Source organism: Protopterus annectens, chromosome 7.part0 (assembly GCF_019279795.1).
Source record: "Protopterus annectens isolate FY-2018-M chromosome 7.part0, PAN1.0, whole genome shotgun sequence".
NCBI classification, from domain to species: domain Eukaryota; kingdom Metazoa; phylum Chordata; order Ceratodontiformes; family Protopteridae; genus Protopterus; species Protopterus annectens.
The window spans coordinates 645,681,955-645,703,000 of NC_056739.1; the positions used below are offsets into that span (position 1 = coordinate 645,681,955).

Consider the following 21,046-nt stretch of genomic DNA (forward strand, 5'->3'; position numbering starts at 1 on the left):
GAATGTGCCCTCAGTTTAGAAGAAAATGATGTAAGAGATGAGTTTCTTGATTAAATTAGAGATGGATAGACATACTAAGATCAATGAACGAAATAGACTGCAGAAGGTCAATAAAATCAAAAGCGTTAGAAGTTTGTTAAAACAAATGAACACAACAATTAGGACTGTCCATAGAGATTCATGCGATATAACAGAAGTAAATAGGATACATTACTGTGCAGCCAAATTAATAGCAGATAAAGTCCTACCAAAAGAACACAGGGTAGTAAGGGAAATCGAAATAGGGAGAAATCGAATACCATCATGGAAGTATTGAATAGTGAAAACTATGAAGTAATTAAGACAAGAAGTGTCACTGTTAGAAGAGTGTAGAAGAGGGAACAGATCAACAAAAATACTCAGAAAGATGGCCTTGATAAAAGTGATGCACAGTGTTGTAATGGACCAGGATTTATCATGCACTATCACAAATAATAAACTAAAAATATAAGCACAGGCAGAAAAAACTTAGAAGATACACAGATAAATGTAAAGAAAAAGTCCAAAATAAGTAATGTAGTGATGACCCAATAAAAGTTTTATAGAGAAGGGAAACAAGTCAAAAGGAATTGAAAGACCAAAAAAAGAAAAAATAGATAGCTTTTGGAGAAATATTTATGAAGATCCTGTAGAACATAAAGATGCTAAATGGACAGAAGAAGTAAAAGAATAAGAAGTTGAAATGTACAGGATATGAAATGGGATGAAATAATGGCCAGAGAGATTGAAACAAAGAAAAGACTCCAACTGGAAAACCCCAGGTCCAGATTGGGAGTACCTAACATCTGATTAAAAGTATTAACATCTTTGCATGAAGATTTAGCCATGAGTAAGAACTATTTTATATGCTCACCCCGAACAGACACCAGCGTGGCTGACCACAGGAAAAACAATGCTCCTACTTAAGAGCAAACCTGTAAGCCACCCTAAAAAACTATAGACCAATAACTTGCCTTTCGACGGCATGTAAACTATACACTGGAATTGATGGCTGACAGAGTTTATAGTAATTTAGATGAAAACTCTATTATGGCAGTAGAACAAAAGAATAATAGAAAGTCATGTGGAACAAAGGATAACTTTGTTAAAGTCGTTGTGAAGAACTGCAGAAAGGGGGAGAATCTAAATATGGTATGGACAGACTGCAAAAAAAAAGCATTTGACAGTATCCCACATTCATGGATAAGAGGGATTAGAAATGTGTAAAATACACCCTACACTGATAAACTACATCACAGCAACCATGGAACAGTGGCAAACCACTTTGCAGTTAAGCCGTGATAAAGGACAAATTATTATTCTATGGATAAAAATTCAAAGGGGGATATTCCAGGGTGAGACTCTCTCACTGCTGCTCTTTTGCCTTCCTATTAAGCTGTCTAACAGATTAGGTTATGGCTTTAATTTGGCTCCCAAAAAGCAACAAATTGTAAAGACTTCACTTCTTCTCTTTGTAGATAATTTAAAACTGTATAGCTCATCAGATGAAGAACTGAAAGTACAACTACAAGTAGTTAAAACTTTTCCAATTGATATAAAAATTATTTGGTCTTGTTGTTTGTCTTTCGGCTTTTCTCGGTTAGGGGTCGCCACAGCGAAACTCTGGTCTGCTAATGATTGGCAGTTGTTTTTTATGGTGTCGAGTTGCCAGCCCGATACCCAACCTTCAAAAAAGCCACGCCCATTCAACGTTTGTCTGTCGAACGCCCACTCGACCGCAGGGAGGACATGCAGACTCCACACAGAAGGCTCTCCTAACCCAAGCCGAGAATCAAATGGGAGAACCTCTTGCTGTGACAACAACACTACCTCTGCACCACCGCGGAATATATTTGGTCTTGATAAATTTGCAAAAATCAACCTTTAACCCAGGAAAGCTGCAGCACCAAGAAAACATCAGTTTGGGACAAGAATGTGATATAAAAGGACTTGTGCAAGAGGGAGTGTATAAATATTTGGGAATTGGTGAAGGATCAACAGTAAAACATGAAAAAATGTGACTAAAACTGGAGTAAGGAATATTTTAGAAGACTTAAATTAATCTTGAAACCAGGATTGACCTCTAGGAACAAATTTCAAGCTATAAACCAATTTATTCTTCCTGTCTTAACTTAACAGTTTTGGAGTGATTGACTGGCCCCAAAAGGTGTTGGATAGTTTGGACAGGAAAACAAGAAGGATGCTTTATGCTCATCAAATGATTTATAAAAATCAGTGCATATGAAGACTATATATTCCCTGTTCTGAAGGAGGTATAGGGCCTCTTCAAAATTGACTACATGTATAGATCTGCAATTGTGGGACTGCATACATATCTGCTGACCTCACTGGACCCAAACATAATGAAAGTTTTGAAACATGAGGAGAGTAAATCTAAGATGACTTGTCTGTTTAGTCTAGCAGAAGTGTATCGGTGTCGAGCAGTAGAAGAATTCAAACCAGAAATAGATAAAAATCAGGCAGCAACTGAATGTGTCCAAAAAATGAAAGAATACAAGGTGAAGGATCAGTTGAGAGGGCAAGAAATGTGGAAAATGCATAAATCTAGTTGGAAGTAAAGAAAACTCTTTGCACAACCTCATGTTGATCAGGATCGAACACAGACATGGTTAAGAAGAGGCGAATTCAAACCAAAAGGTTAATATTGGATGCCCATCACAGTGGACTGCGTACACTTTGATTTACAAAGTCCATTGAACATGTGGGAGAAACAGACAAATGTAGGTTTTGTAAAACAGATTTGGAAACAGTTGCACACCTTGTTGCTGGTTGTGACATACTAATAGCAGAAGGACTGTATACTGAAAGCCATAATAATGTGGCAAGACTGTTGCACTGGGGATTGTGCAGACATAATACTGAAGTAGCTGAAAAGCAGTGGAAACATGAAGCCACAAAGCATCATAGAAAATGATGAAGTCTACATCACATGAGATTGCCCATTGCCAACAGTTCAAAAGATACTTATTTATTTCCAGTTTGATGACCGGGGAGGTCCACTGGGCTCAAAGAGCCCGTTTTCAGTGGAGGCCAGGGGAGAAAAGCTCCAATAATACATAGTACAAGCTCCATAATATGAAGTACAATACATAGTGGAAACAGAAACTAAGCAAATTTTACATACAAAATAGCAAAAACTAAACAAAAATTAAACAGCAGCTTGGAGAAAGATGTAAAGCATACTTATATGTTTAGTGGTTGAGAACAGTAGTACAAAGTTAAATTAGTACAGAGATGGATGCAAGAAAACTAGGTAGAGTAGTCCATGAAAAGAAGACAAAAGTAGCATTGATTATTGAAATTGCTACACCCACTGATTAACAGTGTCTGGCGTACAGAGACAGTCATAAAATATCAGGATTAATGTGGAAGAAAGATACCCAGATAGTTCAGTAGTAGTAGGAGGAGCAATGGGTCTTATAAAAAAGAATCTACAGTGGTATTTAGATTTGTTACCAATGCATGTAACTCCTTATGAATTGCAGGAGTCATTACTGGACACATTGCGGGTGCTCTGAAGAGCACTTCTGGCTAACATCAAAGATTGAAAAGATACTAATTTCATTAACTTTAATCTTACTTTGACTTAGGAATGGTGTCCATTGCCTTCATGGTATTAGAACCACAAAAGACTTGGAGAACTTAAAAAAAAAAAAAAAAAAAAAACAGAGCAGAGAATTGAAAGTGCTTCCCACCTGCTCTGAACCGCAGGTTTCTCCTGTGGGCTTTTGCTGTGGAATATGGAGGGTAAGAGACTTGGATCTAAAATGATCATGAACACCTGAGAGGATAGCATAGGCAGCTTTTGCAAGGTTAACATTTTAAACTTGGAGACCAGCATGAACTTGTTTCCTCTTGAAGTGTCCAAGCTCTATGCCTCAGCGTTCCTTGTTTTCTTAGAACAAGAAACCATCTTGAGTATAATCCTGTGTCCCTCCAGTTTAGAGTGACTGCTTTTACCGAGCCCTGAGCTAGCAACAAATCTGCTTAAGTAATAGCCTCCTGGAGTTGGCCTTTTGGAATGGAAGGAATACCTGCTGTTTTTGCAAGAGATGCAAATTGTAGTTTGTAGCCTGATTTTATTATGCTTAAGAACTGTTTATCCTCAGTAATGTTTGTCCATTCTTTGAAGAACAGGGAAAGTCTTCCTCCTGTTTTAAAGAAGCCGGTGATGGCATATTGAAAGGGACAAAGTAGTGAAGGCTGGGTAAGATTTGGGGTGCGAGAACAGCGAGTTGGCCAGCTGAGTCATGGCTGCTCCCTGCTGGTCTCCTGGGGACCTTGGTCAGTTTGTCTTTTTTTTTTTTTTTAATGTTCCGTTGTCTGCCCCTTCTGGGCCCTTTACCTCTTTGTCTGGGTGGAGTGGAACTAGGGTTGGTAAGATAATTTGTGTTAAATTTTATTTGGCTGAATTTGCAAAAAGTCTTTGACAGTCTGCATAGATGTAACCTTGTCCTCCAGTTTTTTTAAACTAACTTCAGCCTTAGGTCCAGATGAACTCATTGTCCAGTGGTCCATCCAGGAGTTCATTCTTAACATGCTGTGGAAAGGTATGTTCATTAACCAAACATACCTATAAATTACTGACCCAGAGGCAGCTGTCTTGCTTGATGGTTCTAAAACATCAAAACCACAATGCAAAAAGTAAGATTTCCAGTGATCAGGCAGTTCCTTAGGCAGAGCTGTATCCTCCAGCCCATCCAGTTTTTCCTTTATGTGGTCCACAAGGGTTTCCTGGAACTTACCCATATAGAATTAAGAGCTCTCATGGCCAAATCTGTTAAGGGTCCTTCTTTCCTTTTTCATTTGTCAAAGGGTTCCTAGAGATATTGCCCTTGGCCCCAATGGGACCCTGATAAACCACCTCAGGATTCACCAAAGGATTTCTAAACCGATCTTTATGGGAATCCAGGGCCCTGTAAATTTAGGCTGGCTTCCTAGGAGCAGGTGTCTGGGAATCAGGCTGCAGAGAAGAGTCCAGTATGACATCATCCACTACCTCTGCAACTGGAGGAATAGCCAGAGGTTTATGCTCAGGGAGTTTAATAAATTCTCTAACCCTCCTTTTAGATTGAGGGTAGTCCTGAGCTTCCTAATAGTAGCACTCACCTGTTTAATATGGAGTCTTCCCCAGTGTGAAATCTGCAGGTGGTGAAGCGAGGAATGATTTTCATCAGACTCTTGTGTCAGCATATGAACCAGTGAACCAATGGAAATTTGGTTAACATACACTAATACATCCTTGTCAGGGTCTCACAAAGTTGCTAGGCATTATATTAAATGCAGTTGTTATGCTATGGATGCCTCTTCTAGAGCTGCTGCTGAGTCTATTTTTCATAGAGACTCAAGGCTTGCACATCAGCCTTTGTTTGAGGCCATCCGTGCTAAGCTTCTGAACTTTTCTCTGGACAGGTAATATCTTTTTTGGCTCTGCTGTTGCAGAGATTTTCAAAACTTTATAGGGAAAGGTAAAACCATGTAATATTTTAAGCAAATTTTATTTTTTTCTGTCCCAGAGCTCTAGAGGAACTAACCTAGCAAAAGGAGACTTCAAGACAAATCTCAGTAAGATTCCAGCGGTTCTAAACCTTCCATTCATGACAAGCCAGCTTCTTTGATTATCAACCTTTACCTCCCTCCCTTCCTCTCCACCTCGGCCAAGCCCAGGTTCCATTGTCTTAAGAGCTGCGTCTTTCTATCCTAAATTGGCAGCCCATAACATCAGAAAATAGTTACAAAATGTCATGGATTGCTCCCCCACACATTGCTGTGGTTTCTCTAGCCTCCTTGTAACCATATTCCTTCTCATTCGCCCTCCTCTTCAAGACCTCATTTCTCAGGGAACAGTAGAATTTGTACCTCCTCATCTGTTAAGAAGAGGTTTTTACTTGAAAATATTTCTGGTCCCAAGAAAGGTGGGCAGTTAGAGACCTATTCTGGACCTTTCCTCTCAGCACCTGTCTCAGGATTCCAAGTTTCAAGATGATTTGAAGGGCACTTACTTCACATTCCTTTTCTTCTAACATTCTATGGTTCTGTCTCTCCATTTCACTTTTCTGCTTAACCCTTTGGTCACTCAGCTACCTCAGAGGTATTCACAAGACTCCTTACTCATGTCATTGCCTTTTGCAGACTTTGAGGAATGCATTTTTGCCTGTCTGGGTGATATCCTTATTCAGGCTCCTTCCCAAGACATTTTGTTAAGGACTTGGACTTTCTTATGAATCTTCTGAACAGTCTGGGTTTCACCCTGAATCTCAGAAAGTCTTGCCTAAGTCCATCCCAGGATCAGATTTTCTTATGATGTAGATTCAACATTCTGTCAATAACAGCCTTCCTTCTTGCAGACAAAGTTCAGTTCTTCTCGGATTACTTTCAAAACTTTCCTCCCTTGAATGTGTCCTTAGCAAGAGAGGTATTTAGAGCCCTGGGGTACATTACATCAGTAATTTTACCTTATGCCAGACCCCACATTAGGAAGATTTAGTATCTCAAGTCAGTTTGGACTCAGCATCACCATCTATTGACTTTCCCAATTCCTCTCTTGCCTTTCATCAAGAAGGAATTTATTTGATGGATCAACCAAATTTCACTCAGTCCAGGAGTGCACTTTCTGGTTACTTCCAGTAACTAGCATTGATGTTTCAGCTCTGGCGTGGGGCACTTGCTGACAGAGCATTAGGGTCCAGGGAGTTTGGTCTTTCAGTGAGAAAAAGGAATTAAATATAAAGGAAATGAAAGCCCTAATCCTAGCTCTTCAGTCCTTGCATTGCAACTAGACTCTAGGTCCTTAGATCTACATGGACAACACAACAGTAATGTTTTTTAAACCAACAAGAAGGCACTAAGTAGTACCACCTCTGCAGGCTAGCCTTGATTGCATGGGATACAACAGGTCAACACAACATTTCTTTCACTGTTGTGTTGTCCATGTAGATCTAAGGACCAATTGATCGGCTTTTTTAAACCAACAAGAAGGCACTAAGTAGTACCACCTCTGCAGGCTAGCCTTGATTGCATGGGATACAACAGGTCAACACAGCATCACCTCAGACAGGAGCACTTTGGCATGTTTGTTAAGCCGATCAACGAATGGATGAAAACGGAGAGGTCTTTCTGGACTTTGTTCATCAATGGGACTACTCCCTAAATAGATCTTTTTACCTGTGAACACAACAGATGGTACAGTATGTTCTGTTCCAGACTGCCATGCCTTCAAGTATGGAGGATGAATGTCATGTCTTTTTCTTGGAAGGGGAAGTTCCTTTATGCATATCCGCAGCTTTCACTAATTCTCAAAAGCCTAATCATGAAGGACAGGCCAAAATCTTGCTAGTGATTCCCTTTTGGCATTCTTCTTCTTCACATGGCTAGGGGCAGTCATCACACGCAACATCATGGAATGGACTTGCTAACACAAAACAAAAGCTCTATAAGTCACCCAAATCTACAAACTATGGAGCTGACGTTTTGGATGATAGAATTTAATTCCATTTAGGCACCACTTTTAAAGAGGATATGCTAAAGGTTCTACAACATGCTATAAAACCAGATAATGAAATTTTATGTTTTGAACTGGAAAAAGATTTTCCTTATGGTGCAATAAAAAGAATCCGGACCCTTACTGACTGGGTATTAATATTCTTTCTTACATGAGTTGCTCAATTCTGGGCTGGTATTCTCATGTATAAAAGCTCACCTGTCAGCCATCTCTGCATGCCTGTGTCTAGATCTACCACTGTCTTCCTGTTTTGAGGTCAAACAATTTTTGAAAGGCATCCTACATAACAGGCCACTAAAGAGAACCATTACTCCTCCTTAGGGATCTGAATTATGTCTTGGAAAAGTTTACCCTACCTCTGTTTGAGCTTGCCCCTTCTTTGTCTCTCAAGTCTGAGACTTGGAAAATTGCATTGCTGGTAGCTTTAACTTTTGCTAGTAGAATGTCAGAACTATTGCCTATTCCACCCTTTCTAATATCTAAGGTGGTTACTGAGATCTCTCTTTGTCAGACATCAATTTTTTCCCCTCTTCTCACAACAGAGGAGAAAAAATATTGCATTCTCTGGATGCACACCAATAGCTCAAACTTTATTTGGATAAAAATGAATGTATCAGGAAATCTGAGTAACTTTTTCTGTCTTTTCAGAATAAGAGCTTAGGTTCTCCAGGTTTCTAAGCAAACTATTTCAAACTGGATTTCTAAGGCTATTTCATTTTGCTATTTTTTTTTTCCATGGCAAACAACTGTAGTCCCCAGTTAAGACCCATTCCACTAGAGCTGCAGCATCTTCTGGAGTTTTCTTCACTGGTTTGTATTCTAGATCTGTCTTTGAAGCAACGTCTTCTATTCGCACCTTTGAGTAAACATTGCAAGAGTGATGTATTCTATAGTTCTAGAGCAGGGTGTACTTGGTCTATCTTTCAGGATCTTGTAGATATAACTCAGCTCAACCTTCCTCCTCCATTTCTTCTTAGATGGCTTTATGAATCTCCCATCTTTTAGTAATACTGCAACAGTGATGTAAGGAAAGACAGTACAGTTGTGAAAGAACTTAGCATTAACAGTAGATGTATAACTGATGACTGTTGCAGTATTACATATCTCCCTTCTTTTTCAGTAATTGTGTTTTTCAGTTTTTTGTCCAAAGTGAATTCTTTCCCCTCTCCTTTTTGACTTGTTCACATATATGCATGCATGTAGATAACTCTCCCCCTGCTTCATTCAGTTCCTTGGTCTGGAGTAAGAATGTTCTGAGGTAATTTGCACCGTATGTCCCTTATGTAACCCCGGACTCCTTTAGGATGCAGTTATACATCAAAAGAACACTAGACTTGTATGCTGGTCAGATGTACAGCTATCTTTGACAGGATATCCCTTTTAATAATAATGCAACAGTAATCAGTCAAACATCCACTGTTCTAGTAAGTTTTTATAGAACTGTACTTTCCTCCCTGTGTTAGCAAAGTTGCAACTTTGCATGTTCACATTGTTGCCAGTCACAGCAGTGCTGTTTTAAGTTGGCGGAATTATTAACCGCAGGAATGCCATAGCTAATCAGACCTTCATAACAATTGGATATACTTTTCTACAAAAAAGTTAAATAAAATAAGAATGTGAAATACTATTATATCCTTAAGGAGTCTTTTGCATGTATTCCATAGTCTTCCATTGCCAGAGGCTTAAGGTATTGCACAGTGAAGATTCTAGCTTGACTCTTCCTTTCTTGCAGTTTTTACTGAGTAAAGTAATGTAATGCACACAGTTGAGAGGCTAAAGTAAAATGTTTCTGGTGCCAGTGAAACACTTACGTCTGATAAAGTACAAACATGCAGCTGCACACCTTCCTTCTAACAGTATCCTCCTCTTGAATACTAGCATTAAATTTTAGAAACAGAATACCATTTTCAGGATGTTCATTGCTAGCAACAGTACAAAAACTGCATTTCATTTCATATAAAAGATGGCTTTTATGTCCCTTAAAATCAAGGCATTCAGGCCGAACAGTACAGATTTCCACCTAAATTAATAAGACTGTATAGGAGATTGTGACTTAATCCCTCTTTCATGCTTTGAAGATTTTGGTGTTGGGGTGTCATCTCTCAGTCTTAATGTTTTACTAATTCATTTCTGGAGTATGACCAGGTTTTATCCATGTGCATTTCTGGTAGCGAGTGCTATTTTGTTTGATAAGGATATCACCATATGCAATTCTTCCAGCGTTGTTAGTTTTGTATTATTGTAGTTAATTTTGGTACAGTATTACTAACATCTTTGTTGCTGCTGGTGGTTTCACTCAGTCGCAGATTGTTTAGCACTATGGTACAGCCTTACAGGGTGCTACACTTCTGACTGTGTCATTCTTTGGATGTGTTGAACCGCTGTCCGACATAAAAACTTCTCCAAAGCTGATTACAGCCTCCTGATGGATGGTATGAACAGCTTCACAGCCCCCTCCACCTCTGTAGGAACTGGCACCAATATCCAAAACTATACCAAAGCACTGTATGAGCATTTATGTAGAAGCATGGAATCCGGAATACCCGAGAGGACTAAATCTTCCTCCTCAAGGAAGAGTAAACCTGTCTAGTGCACATCTGCAATAAATAAACTCTATAACAAAAGGAAAAAATTGCTGTCCAGGACCAAGAAGAAGCAGGTGCCCAATTGGAAGCAATGTCTCCTTAGCCTGAACAAGCAAATAAGAGCAATAGTGAAATCCTCCAAAGCAAACGTTGAGTCCAAATTGTCCACATCTATTAGAGACTCTATCATAAGGCGTTCTTCACATATGTCGGCAACCTCCAATGAAGCACCCAGATCTGTTTAGAACTGCTGGTCAAGGACACCATGTATACAAATGCTGTAGATATAGCAAACTTGCTGGCTGACAGATTCAGTGAAAACTTCACCCCTCTGACCTCCCATCAGTAAATCAGGACATCCCAGTACCTGCCCCTTCCCCTTATATCTATGGAACTGGTCATTACTGCTCTCTCAAAGGCAAAAAATACAGCCTCCATGGGACCCGATAACTTCCCAGACTGCATACTACATGAACTCAGGCAGGAACCTGCAGCACCATTAGGCACCCTATACAACCAAAGCCTGAGTACTGGCTTCGACCTGTCAGCCTAACTAGCCTGATTTGCAAGGCCATGGAATGGATTATCATGGACCTCATTAACAAGGACATTGGCAACCTCCAAACACTTGATCCCACACAGTTTGGATCTGTCAAGGGGAGGTCATTTCTGCTAAATTTGGTTGACTTTGAGACAATCACCAAAGCCATGGATGAGGGGAAGAAGGTGCACATCGCCTACCTAGACCTGGCTAAAGCCTTTGACACTCTTCCTCACTCGGGCATAATAAATAAACTCTCTCAACTAGGCGTCAATTCATACGTTACCAGATGGGTAGCAAACTGGCTCACTGACAACCCATGTAGTTAAAATAGGGGAAGCCACCTAAAGCAGTAGACCTGTAACAAGTGGCATACCCCAGGGTTCGGTCTTGGGGGCCTCTGTTATTTGGGATATACTTTTCTGAGGTACAGGCCAAAAACAGTTGGCTATGGCTGTCCAAGTTTGCAGATGACTGCAAGCTTGGTGCTGTCATCAATTCCCCTAGTGGTGTGGACAATCCTCCATGTGGGTCTCACTCAGACAAATGACTGGTGCCAGAAACAATGCCTCAAGCTGAATACCAAAAAATGCATCATCATCCCCTTTGGGGAGAGTGACATCTCCACAAATTATCCCATTAATAACATCCTAAGCACGCAATGAGTTGTGAGGAATTTGGGCACTCAGGTTAATAGCAGCCTAACTTTTCACCACCATGTTGCTTCTGTTGTATGGAAAGCCTTCTACATGGCCCACCTCATAAGTAAGGGTATCTCACCCAGGGGCAAGGAGGTCATAATATCCCTGTATTCTTCTCTTACAAGGCCCATTATTGAGTACAATGCCCCTTTTGGCATGTACCTCACAAAATATATGCAGCAGCTGAGAAACCACAGAGGTTCCTCACCAAGAGAATCTAGGGCCTCAAACATCTACTATGCACAGGCTAAAAGCCCCATTCCTCTACTCCATTTCATAGAGACTCCTCAGAGGTGACCTCTGTCTGGCATGCTAGGCGATATCGGACCCCGCATTGATGGGACTGCTGCATATCTGCAAGTCAGTCTCCACTTGAGTAACCAGTACGCGTGGCCTCAACCTGGTCTGTGACATCAACAAGACTTGGTGGTGGGACAGATTTGTGTCCCAGAGACTCCCCCCATCTATGGAATAGACTCCCTCTCCGCATCAAGCAAAGTACCTCTTTACCCCTTTTTAAGCGCAACCTGGATAACTGGATGGGAAACAGAAAATATACTCCTAGAATTTCACCCGTGTCCCTGCTGGACAAGGGCATCGGGTGCTGATTTGTCTAAACATGGGCTAAACTCTTGGCTAGGCTTATAAGGGTCTCAGGGCCAATAGTCTATTAACCTCCTATGATCCATTTCAGTTGGTGGTAGCTCACGTGGATGTAAAAGATCCCATGGCACCTATAGCTCACGTGGATGTAAAAGATCCCATGGCACCTATCAAAAAGAGTAGGGGAAGTTCACCAGTTCCCTGGCCAAATTTCCCCTAGTAGTATAAATACCACATCTAGTCTCCCCTAAAAAGAGGCCACTAGCCTAGTGGAACTAAGCCAGTCAACAAAGGATAAATAAATAAATAGAAATAGAAGGTACTGGTATTATCTATAACTGCTGTCTTCATCCTCTTAATGTTCTGGACTTGATGCAATGGCCTGTGATTTCTTCATGGCAGGGGTGGGGTATAAAGTTTTTATTTTTGCCTGGACCTGTTGAAATTTCACCATGGTGGTATGATTTAAATTGTTTCTGTTTTCTCCTGCCATAGGATTTGGTGCTTTAAGGATCATGCATGAGTGTTGATCTATTCAGCTGAGTCTCTCTTCTGTTAAATTTTTCAGTTTGTGTTGTAGGATTAGGAGTTGTACCTACATGGGATTTAAGAAATGTTAACACCGATTGATTGCTGCAGCCCATGGTTTGTCTTCATGTTAGTTGATAGTTTATTATTTTTAGTGGACTTGGCAAGTTCTTTGTTGATTCATTCTTCATGTGACATAATCTGCGAAGTTTCATTGAATTGAAGATTGCGTGATGAAGGGTGTCATTCTAAACATTCCTCTTTGATAAGCAGCATCATGGGCCTCCTTCAAGTAAATTAATTATTCTCTGTGTGACTCCTATAGGAGCTGTTAGATTTTACAACCTGCATTGTTTTTTTGCAGAGGTGGTTATTTCATTTTGGATTGTTTCAGACTACTGTTACGAGGTTCTGTGAGTGCATTCACTTTGCAATTTATGTACGATTGGGTAGTTTATCAATGAATACTCTGACACACATGTTATTGCATGTATTAAAATTTATTTTATATTTCTCAGCTGTTTATTATCTGACCAATTCAGCTGCTGTACAATCTTCTAATAACATTTAAGCCTCTTAAAATGAGGTTCATCTTCTGTAACAACAGGAGTATTGCCACAGGCACATACAAGTTGTGTCGAGAAGAATCCTGCCCCTTTCCTGTCATGCAACACAGGTGCCCCTACCTCTCATATTGTTTTGCTGTACATCAGCAGGGTGGAAGCAAATTTCCCCAGCCTGCATTTATAGGGTGTTGAGCTCTCCTTTCACAAAAAATGTGCAGTCAAACTTTTTTTTCACTTTTTTTCCTTTTTGGGCCAAGGCCCTTATCACTTTTAAAACAACAAAAATATATTTGCAGCTGTGCATAACAGGTATACTGACTCACTAAGGTGCTCCCTTTGTATTGGCTTTAATCGTCCCACCATTGCGAGGCATTAATACCCTCCTCAAAGCTAACCTTATGGACAAGTCTTTGTCTGACCAACCTGAAGCGACAATCTTCTGCTGCTTCATCAGCTTCATCCCCCAAACCTTCCATGACTTCTCTTCGCCCTGAATTTGGAACCTTAGTCCCTTTCCTCTTCTAAAGTCGAGAGGAAGTCCTTGCATTCCTTTTCCTGCCATGTCCTTCTTGATCTTTCTGCCATCACCCCAGTCAACAGGATTTTGGTTAAAGTAACTATTATTTTTATTCAAAGCTGTAAACTTGTCAGCAATAGTTTTAGTTGTGTTTAAGGCTGAGGTGACTTGTTCCACTCATCCAAATGTGTTTAGTGGAGCTATGAGTAAATCAGCCCTTCTGCCATCGTTTCTATCTGTCAAAGGTCACAGGCTGGTAGAACCCATTGTTAGATCGTGGGACAAGTGATAATGTCCCATTCTTTATCCCCTCAGTTCTTGGGTATAAAGACTGTTTACAAATGCCTGTTCTCATCACTGTCTTTCTCGCATACTAGGGGTGTCATCACCAGTGACATATAGTCAGAGTCAGCCAACGTCCATACATATGGTACCATTCTGGGCACTGGACATTGGGATAATGCTGTATATCTTGGTGTTGATAGTACCAAGCTTGGACAAATCCCAGACCTCTGCAGCATTAGCATTGTTCTTATTGACACAGGCAATATTTACACCAGTAGTCTTGCTATTATTGCCAGATCCAGGGTTCCCACTGCAAATGCCAACATTCTCAGCATTGGCACAGGTAACTGTGTTTGTTTAGCATCTGAGTTTTTAGCACCAGTGATATCTGTTTTTCCCCCTCATTTGCCAGCAGTGTTTCTGACAACTGGCCGGCAGAAATCTTTCCTAGAATCCTTTGGCCGCACTTGAGTGCACCCCCCCCCCACCACCACCACCACCACCAATCCACTCCCAAGTTTTTGAGAAAGAACATCATGAGCATCTGGAATAAAATGACACTGACAGCTGTAGGTGTCAGGTTCCACCTTCCAGTAAGCAATTTCCTATATAGCCTTTCCCTTTCTTCCCTTATTACTCTGGTCCAGCATTTTGCCGTATCATAAGAACGGGACAAAGAGGACGTTTTCCATATTTCTATGAAAACAAGCCATCTAAGAGTTCCCACCAAACCAGATGGAGATGGGCTTATGACATTATTCCTCATTCTTTTCGAGGCCCAGAAAACAAAAAAATTGTCAAAGCCAGTACTGTATCTTAGGGACCTAAACACCATTGTCACAGAGGAATTCTTTCAAACAAATCAATTTGCATTTTGTCTTTTCATTCTTATCTGGAGAAAATTGAATGCATTCGTTATACTTACAGATGCCTGCCTGCATGTAAAGATCACCTTTTAGTGCAGGAAGTATTTATTGCTGTTCTGGGTGGGAGCAAGTCAGTACCAGTTCTGGACTCTTACATTCAGTTTCACCTCGCCAGATGCAAGTTTTTTGTAGCAGGAAACTAAGGTCTTTCTTACCTAGATGAGTAACTCCTCACAGCTTTATTTCAGGTAGTAGCTTCCTCCTGGAAGACTCCAGTCAAACTGTTATGTAGCCTGTAAATAATAAATCTTTTGAGGTAGGGTTGCCACCTTTTTAAATGCCCAAAGTGGGACATTTTTGGTACAAATGTCAGATTTTGCAGGCCAAAACAAACCCACGGCCAGTACAACGGACAGAACTTCACCTTTTTGCCTAAACAAAAGCTTATTCTTGTAGCATTTTAGTTCCTTATTCTGTTTCTTATAACATTTAGGTGTTTCAGATACAGAATAAATGTTTTATGCAACTATTACATAAAATACAGCAAATAATTTTGTCTTAAAATCTCAGGACATTCCCCTCTTTTACAATTTTTTCGCAGGACACAACTGCCCAAAGAGGCTGTCCCTCGCAAAGTGGGACAGGTGGTAACCCTATTTTGAGGACCTAGTTATCTCCTTTTTAAGCTTTTTTACTTCTGCAGAGTATGGAGTAGTGTTTTTGTAGTGCATGCCGTTCCCAGAACAGGATATCATCTAATTAGGCTTCAGTATCCTGGAGTTTGGAGTCCAACTCTGTCTCAGCACAAATAGGCCTTAAAAGTCTGGGCCAGAAAGGAGCAGACATACCAGTGGTGACTCTTGCCCAAGTACACATCAGAGTTCCAAAGTTTATGGTTCAAGTGCACTGGTCTCAAAACTTGGATGTCATGTTCCATTAAGTCAAATTTCTAAAGCCAGCAAATCCCACCTTCAGTGGTAGCTGATTCCTGATCATTTGACCTTTCATTTGCCAACAGGTCCTGCACTGTCCACCATAGTTGTGACTATCCTAGGGTGAGTGGGGAAGCACTTAATGGGCAAGGTAGTTCAGGGTGTGTAATTGGCTCAGGAGTGCAATTTCCACAGTACTGTCATGGAGACTGGAGATGCATGTCGTGGAGAATTCATCTTAAGCACCTATAGCGAGAAGCCATGAGTCTAGTAGTAGGTCATCAATTCACATTGCAAGGAGAACCAATTCTTTTATAGATAGTATATGTCTAGCAATACTCTATGAATGGTTTGACAATCCTTCCGTGGTTCCCAGGATGTTCTGTCTTTCGAGTATGAGCTGCACTATTGAACTGTGTCTGGCCAGGGTGAGGTGCAATAGCAATGTATGTCTTACTACTTCTAAAGGTCAGCTCAAGGAAACTTTAGTTCACCATTGCACTCTGCACTTTTCTGTAGTTTTCCTGTTTCCCCTACTAATGGTGGCCATCCAGAAAGCTGGAATTCACAAGGCTGAGTTGTTCTTATAATCCCTTTTTGTCCTAGGCAGACGTGGTTCCCCTGCCTCGTGCACATTTCCTGCAGACAGCTTTATAAAATTCCAGCAACATTCTTCCTTCCCATCATTTTGGCAGACCTCACCTGAACATTCAGTTCCTTCAAACTCGCATCTTGGGTTCTCTTGTTCACTTAATTGCATTAACCCTTTCTTTTCCACTAGGTTGATGCAAATCCTTTCCTCCTAAAAAAAATGGTGGGTGTTCTTTTCCATTTATTTTGTCTGTTATTAAGGGCATGGTTCCCTTTTCTGCTTCTGTTCCTTCAGTCTTTGCAGTATCTTTCTGACATGTTTGATTATGGATGGAATTTTTCATCTGTCAAGTCCATCTTTCAGCTGTTTCCTGTTTCTAAAACAAAACTTTGTGTATCCCTTTCAAACGGCAAAAAATAAGTAATAAAAAGAAATAGGGAAAGCACCAGGCACAGGATTCCCAAGCACTTCAAAAGCCACAGCAGTCCACTCAATGTATATTGAAAAAACGAACAGTCTTTTATTCACATCCAAAACTCTCTAAGATTTAGTGCTTTCGTCTACTGCACCATAGACTTCTGATGACTTTGGATGTGAATAAGACTGTTGATTTTTTCAATATACATTGAGTGGACTGCCGTGGCTTTTGAAATTGCTTGGGAATCCTGCGCCTGGTGTTTTCCCTATTACTTTTTATTACTTATTTCCAGTTTCTGCTTAGGGCTAGAGCATCTTCTCTATCCTCTTTCAAGGTGTGTAAGCTTTTCTTAAAAGGAATGTTTCTGCATAATCATCCCATATGTGATTCAGTACCCCTTTGAGACCTGCTAATCATCTTACAGAAACTGATGCAGCTGAACTTTCATCTTGCGCAAATATGAAATTTCAGTCCAGAAAAATTACCTTTCCATTTGTAGTCCAATGTGACAGAAGAATTTCTAAGTTTTGCACTCTTTCTGATAAAGCTACACTACTTGATTTCTCATAGGAACAGTTTCACTAAGAAGTGACCCCTCTTTTTGGCGTAAAGTGCCACAGAGACCAGTCTAAACTAGAACATTAGTCTTCATTTCTTCATCTTTGGGGGGGGGGTGTACTACCAGTGGGGAGTACTGACTCCATTGCTTGAATGTATGCTTATCTTGACTGAACTAAAGACATTCACAGGGATGACCAACTTTTTTGTGCCCTTTGCTTAAAACCAGCTTAGATCAGATAGCTCCGTGGCATAAAGGGCTAAAGGTCTGGCTATAGCACATTTGAACCAAAATCAACTAACTGCTCCGGGGACTATAGGAGCTGGCAAGGGAGGATAGAATTGGGTGGCTGCTGCTAGCTGCACCCATCCTGGGTGCAGGGTGAGATTCTAGCTTGCCACTTGGGTGACACTTATATGGGTGCACCAGATGTTGCAGTTGTTGAGCTTGGGCCTGTTAAGTGTGTGCTGTCACTGTGCAGATGCATGGTCCAGCGTATTCAGTTTGCAAGACTATGGTTTTCTCAACACTGTGGAATGGATGGGCTGACAGGGCTTCCCAGACAGAAACTAGTGTACCATATGGTTCTCATGTCATCTGGGAATACCCAGTTCCCACTCCAGCAAAATTAATTTGTCTGATAGGGTGCAGATAGAGGAGCCATTGGGAAACGTCCTGAGGTTGTCCTGATGCATCCAGTTCTGTCATATCAAGCATGATTCCAAGCATGATGGATCTTTTCATTTCATGCCTGATGCCCATCTACTAGAACAGTGTTAGTATGGTTAGCCTTTTTCCAATATGCGTAGTCAGTGTAAGGAGAGGATAGCTAGACGCCCGTTAAGTAGCCTGAACTCTGTTAAAGTGAGACAGCAGAATTTCAGTCTTTAATTATGTAAAAGCCACAATATACTAGCCAAAAGATGGTAGACAGACTGCAGTACTGAAAGCATCACACTTCAACATATTTAATGTAATGTTGATTGATTCTTTGGATTTAATATACTAGTCGATCTTTAAAAGAAATTGATTGAACTGATGCTGATAGTCTCTCCCAAGGATGTTTCCTTTATAATGTTTATCACGTTTAGGTTGCCAGAAGCTTAAGGAGTTAAGTGTTACAGGATTAAAATATTACAATTTGATTTTTTAATTGTTTTTAATAAAAGTGCTACCAAGAAGGGTTAATGGATGTCTGATTGTGTTTTCTGGTGCAGGGGGCGGGGCTCATTCTGGGAAGGGGTATTCATCAGTAGGACACTTATTTCATTCTTCTGTTGTGCTGTAATTACATTGTTTCACTCTGTCCATGTCTGTGAAGCACCAAAGTCATATATTTAAGCTGCCTGAAAAGGTTTTATTTATTTTTGTTTGGTGTCACTTAATTCAGTATTACATTATTACTGTTGTTTTGGAGTTGGGAAATTGCAGTTAACATAAGTACTTCCAGTATGCCTTTTGCGGGCATGGTGTCCAAACATAAATGCAAGTTAACCCAATACTGGAATTTCCAAAAAATTTACACATGTAAGATGACAATGCTGGGCAGAATTGATTTGCAAAGGGAAGAAATATTTTTTTTTATGATATGCAGTTTTACTTCATAGGATGTGTATGGACTTACAGGTTCAGTTAAATGGTACAAAATGTTTGTTAAATATACAAAAAGTAACCCACTTTCTCTGTTTTTGTAAGAAGCACATCTGGCAGTTAAAGAATATACTATACTAAATAAAGCTGAGTACTCCTAAATAACTTTTTTTCTTTTACTACAGGCAGGTGGAGAGACTTTTAATTATGGTAAACAAAAATAATCCAGTTATTGTATTGCAATATTGGATGGCTAAGGAATCTAGGCCTGTAATTTGTAAGAGACTATTGGAAAGTAGGACTGTTACTTTCATCAATTAATACATCCCTCTTGGAATTTACAGAACTGGTCTCCAATAATATCAACAGATGGAATTTCACCGCAATGACCTTACAATTTATCAAAGGGAAATTAGACTTTTTTCCATTTGCTGAGGGACATAGTAGCCCTAGATGGTTTAGGATATTGACACTGCGTAAGTTTATAAATAAGTCTGTTTCTGCTTTGAGATTGCTAGACAGTTGCCACTGTTATTGTGTGTTTCTTGAAAATTGACAAGATCTGAGGTGAAAAGAACACCTCTGCTAAATGAAGTTTTTGCATATATTGCCTGTAGCCTTGCCTGATCCCCACCCAACTTTGTTTGACGTTAAAATGTAATAGGTACCTGAGAGGGAATGGAGTTTATGGATAGTATTTTGAAAACTGTCAGGTTGTTAAACGAGAGCAAGCAATCTCTGGCTCCATGATAGAAATCGATTAAGGGTGATGAATCATAAACTGAAAATTTGTCTGAAGAGGATTTTTTTGGTTTCACTTTAGTACTGGCAACTTTATATTTTTGTAAAATAGTATTTCTGCCAACCTGTTCGGCGTATTACCCATGACGACATTCTGTGATGTAAGCTAACTGAAACAGGTTTTCTGTATTGCATAGCAAAAAATATATCAACTGAATGGTAAATTAATAAATTTATCAGTAAAAGGCAGCAACTCCGTTGATGCCCATTTAATAAATGAAAATGTTAACTAAATCCCCTCCATTCTGTGTCAAAAGGTAGATCTACATTTAACATTCCACTATTATGCAGCCTGATATAAACTAACATGGGGTGCAGGGAGTCACTCAATTCATGCCAGGGTGCAGGGAGTCACTCAATTCATGCCAGGGAAGTAGGAGAGTTGCTTTGGATTGTTTGTGTATTTCGGCTTTTCCCGGTTAGGGGTCACCACAGCGGAACTCTGGTCCGCTAATGATTGGCAGTAGATTTTTATGTGCTGGCTTGCCGGGCCTAACACACAACCTTCAACGAAGGAACGCCCATTTACGCATATCGCCACACAGAAGACGCTCTAACTGAGAATCGAACGGACAATGTCTAACTGTGAGGCAACAACGCTACCACAGCACCACCACTGCAGCTCTGTTTAGTAGAATTACGTCAGGGAGTGATTCAGTTTTGCCAGTGAGATAGAAGAGTTACTTTAGACCGTTTGGTACAATCATGTCAGGGAAGTAGCTCAGTTCGGCCAATGAGGTAGGAGAGTTACTTTGAACCCTTTGATAGAATCATGTGCATGTATTTCATTGATTTTTTTTCTGTGTATAAAACATTCTAATGGTAATGTGCCTTTTAGCATTGCAGTATTATCTTTTGACCAGAAATTACTGCTGTGCCAAATCATGTGATATATTTGAAAACGTGCGTCTTACTGTTGTTTGACACCTAATGTATTATAACAGTAATTTAACAGAAATCTGAAGGCAAGTCTTCTACCTGTAATAGTCAGTGTCTTTGACTACATAACTCTAGTTGTGTGTATCATATAATTTTTTTGTTCATTTTAAATAGCATGTTCAACGTTTGCTAGGTGTTTGCAGGTTGAATTGGTATGTGTCATCATGTTATCTGTCTTAATTTTCTTGACCCGTTTACCATTTCTTCTTTCCAGGCCTGCTTTCTTCTGAGCTTCAGAGCTGCAGAGAGGATGAGTCACAGTATGTTGCTCCCCAGGAAAATGCTGTGTACAAACTTTTCAGCTTAGATGACCTACTGTTGCTTGTTAGCAGCAGTGTTTACAAAGTACAGACAAGAACACGGGTGGTTAATACTGACAACAAGGTAAGCATTTTTATAACTTCTGATTTGATGTTGTCAATCTTTATTTATCCTTGACATATGGGACTGTGTTCTGACTCTCAGAAACAGCTCGGTCATTAT

At 40.2% G+C, this 21,046-nt stretch overlaps 1 protein-coding gene across 1 annotated transcript in view; it reads left to right on the forward strand.

The window, feature by feature from the left end:
• The window catches only part of ICE2 (interactor of little elongation complex ELL subunit 2), a gene marked incomplete in the record, with an annotated part of 1,939,141 nt that overhangs the window by 1,067,701 nt on the left and 850,394 nt on the right, over nt 1-21,046 (forward strand). Inside the window, 1 exon segment of the mRNA XM_044077213.1 lies at nt 20,778-20,947. Coding sequence (XP_043933148.1) covers nt 20,778-20,947 — 170 coding nt within the window.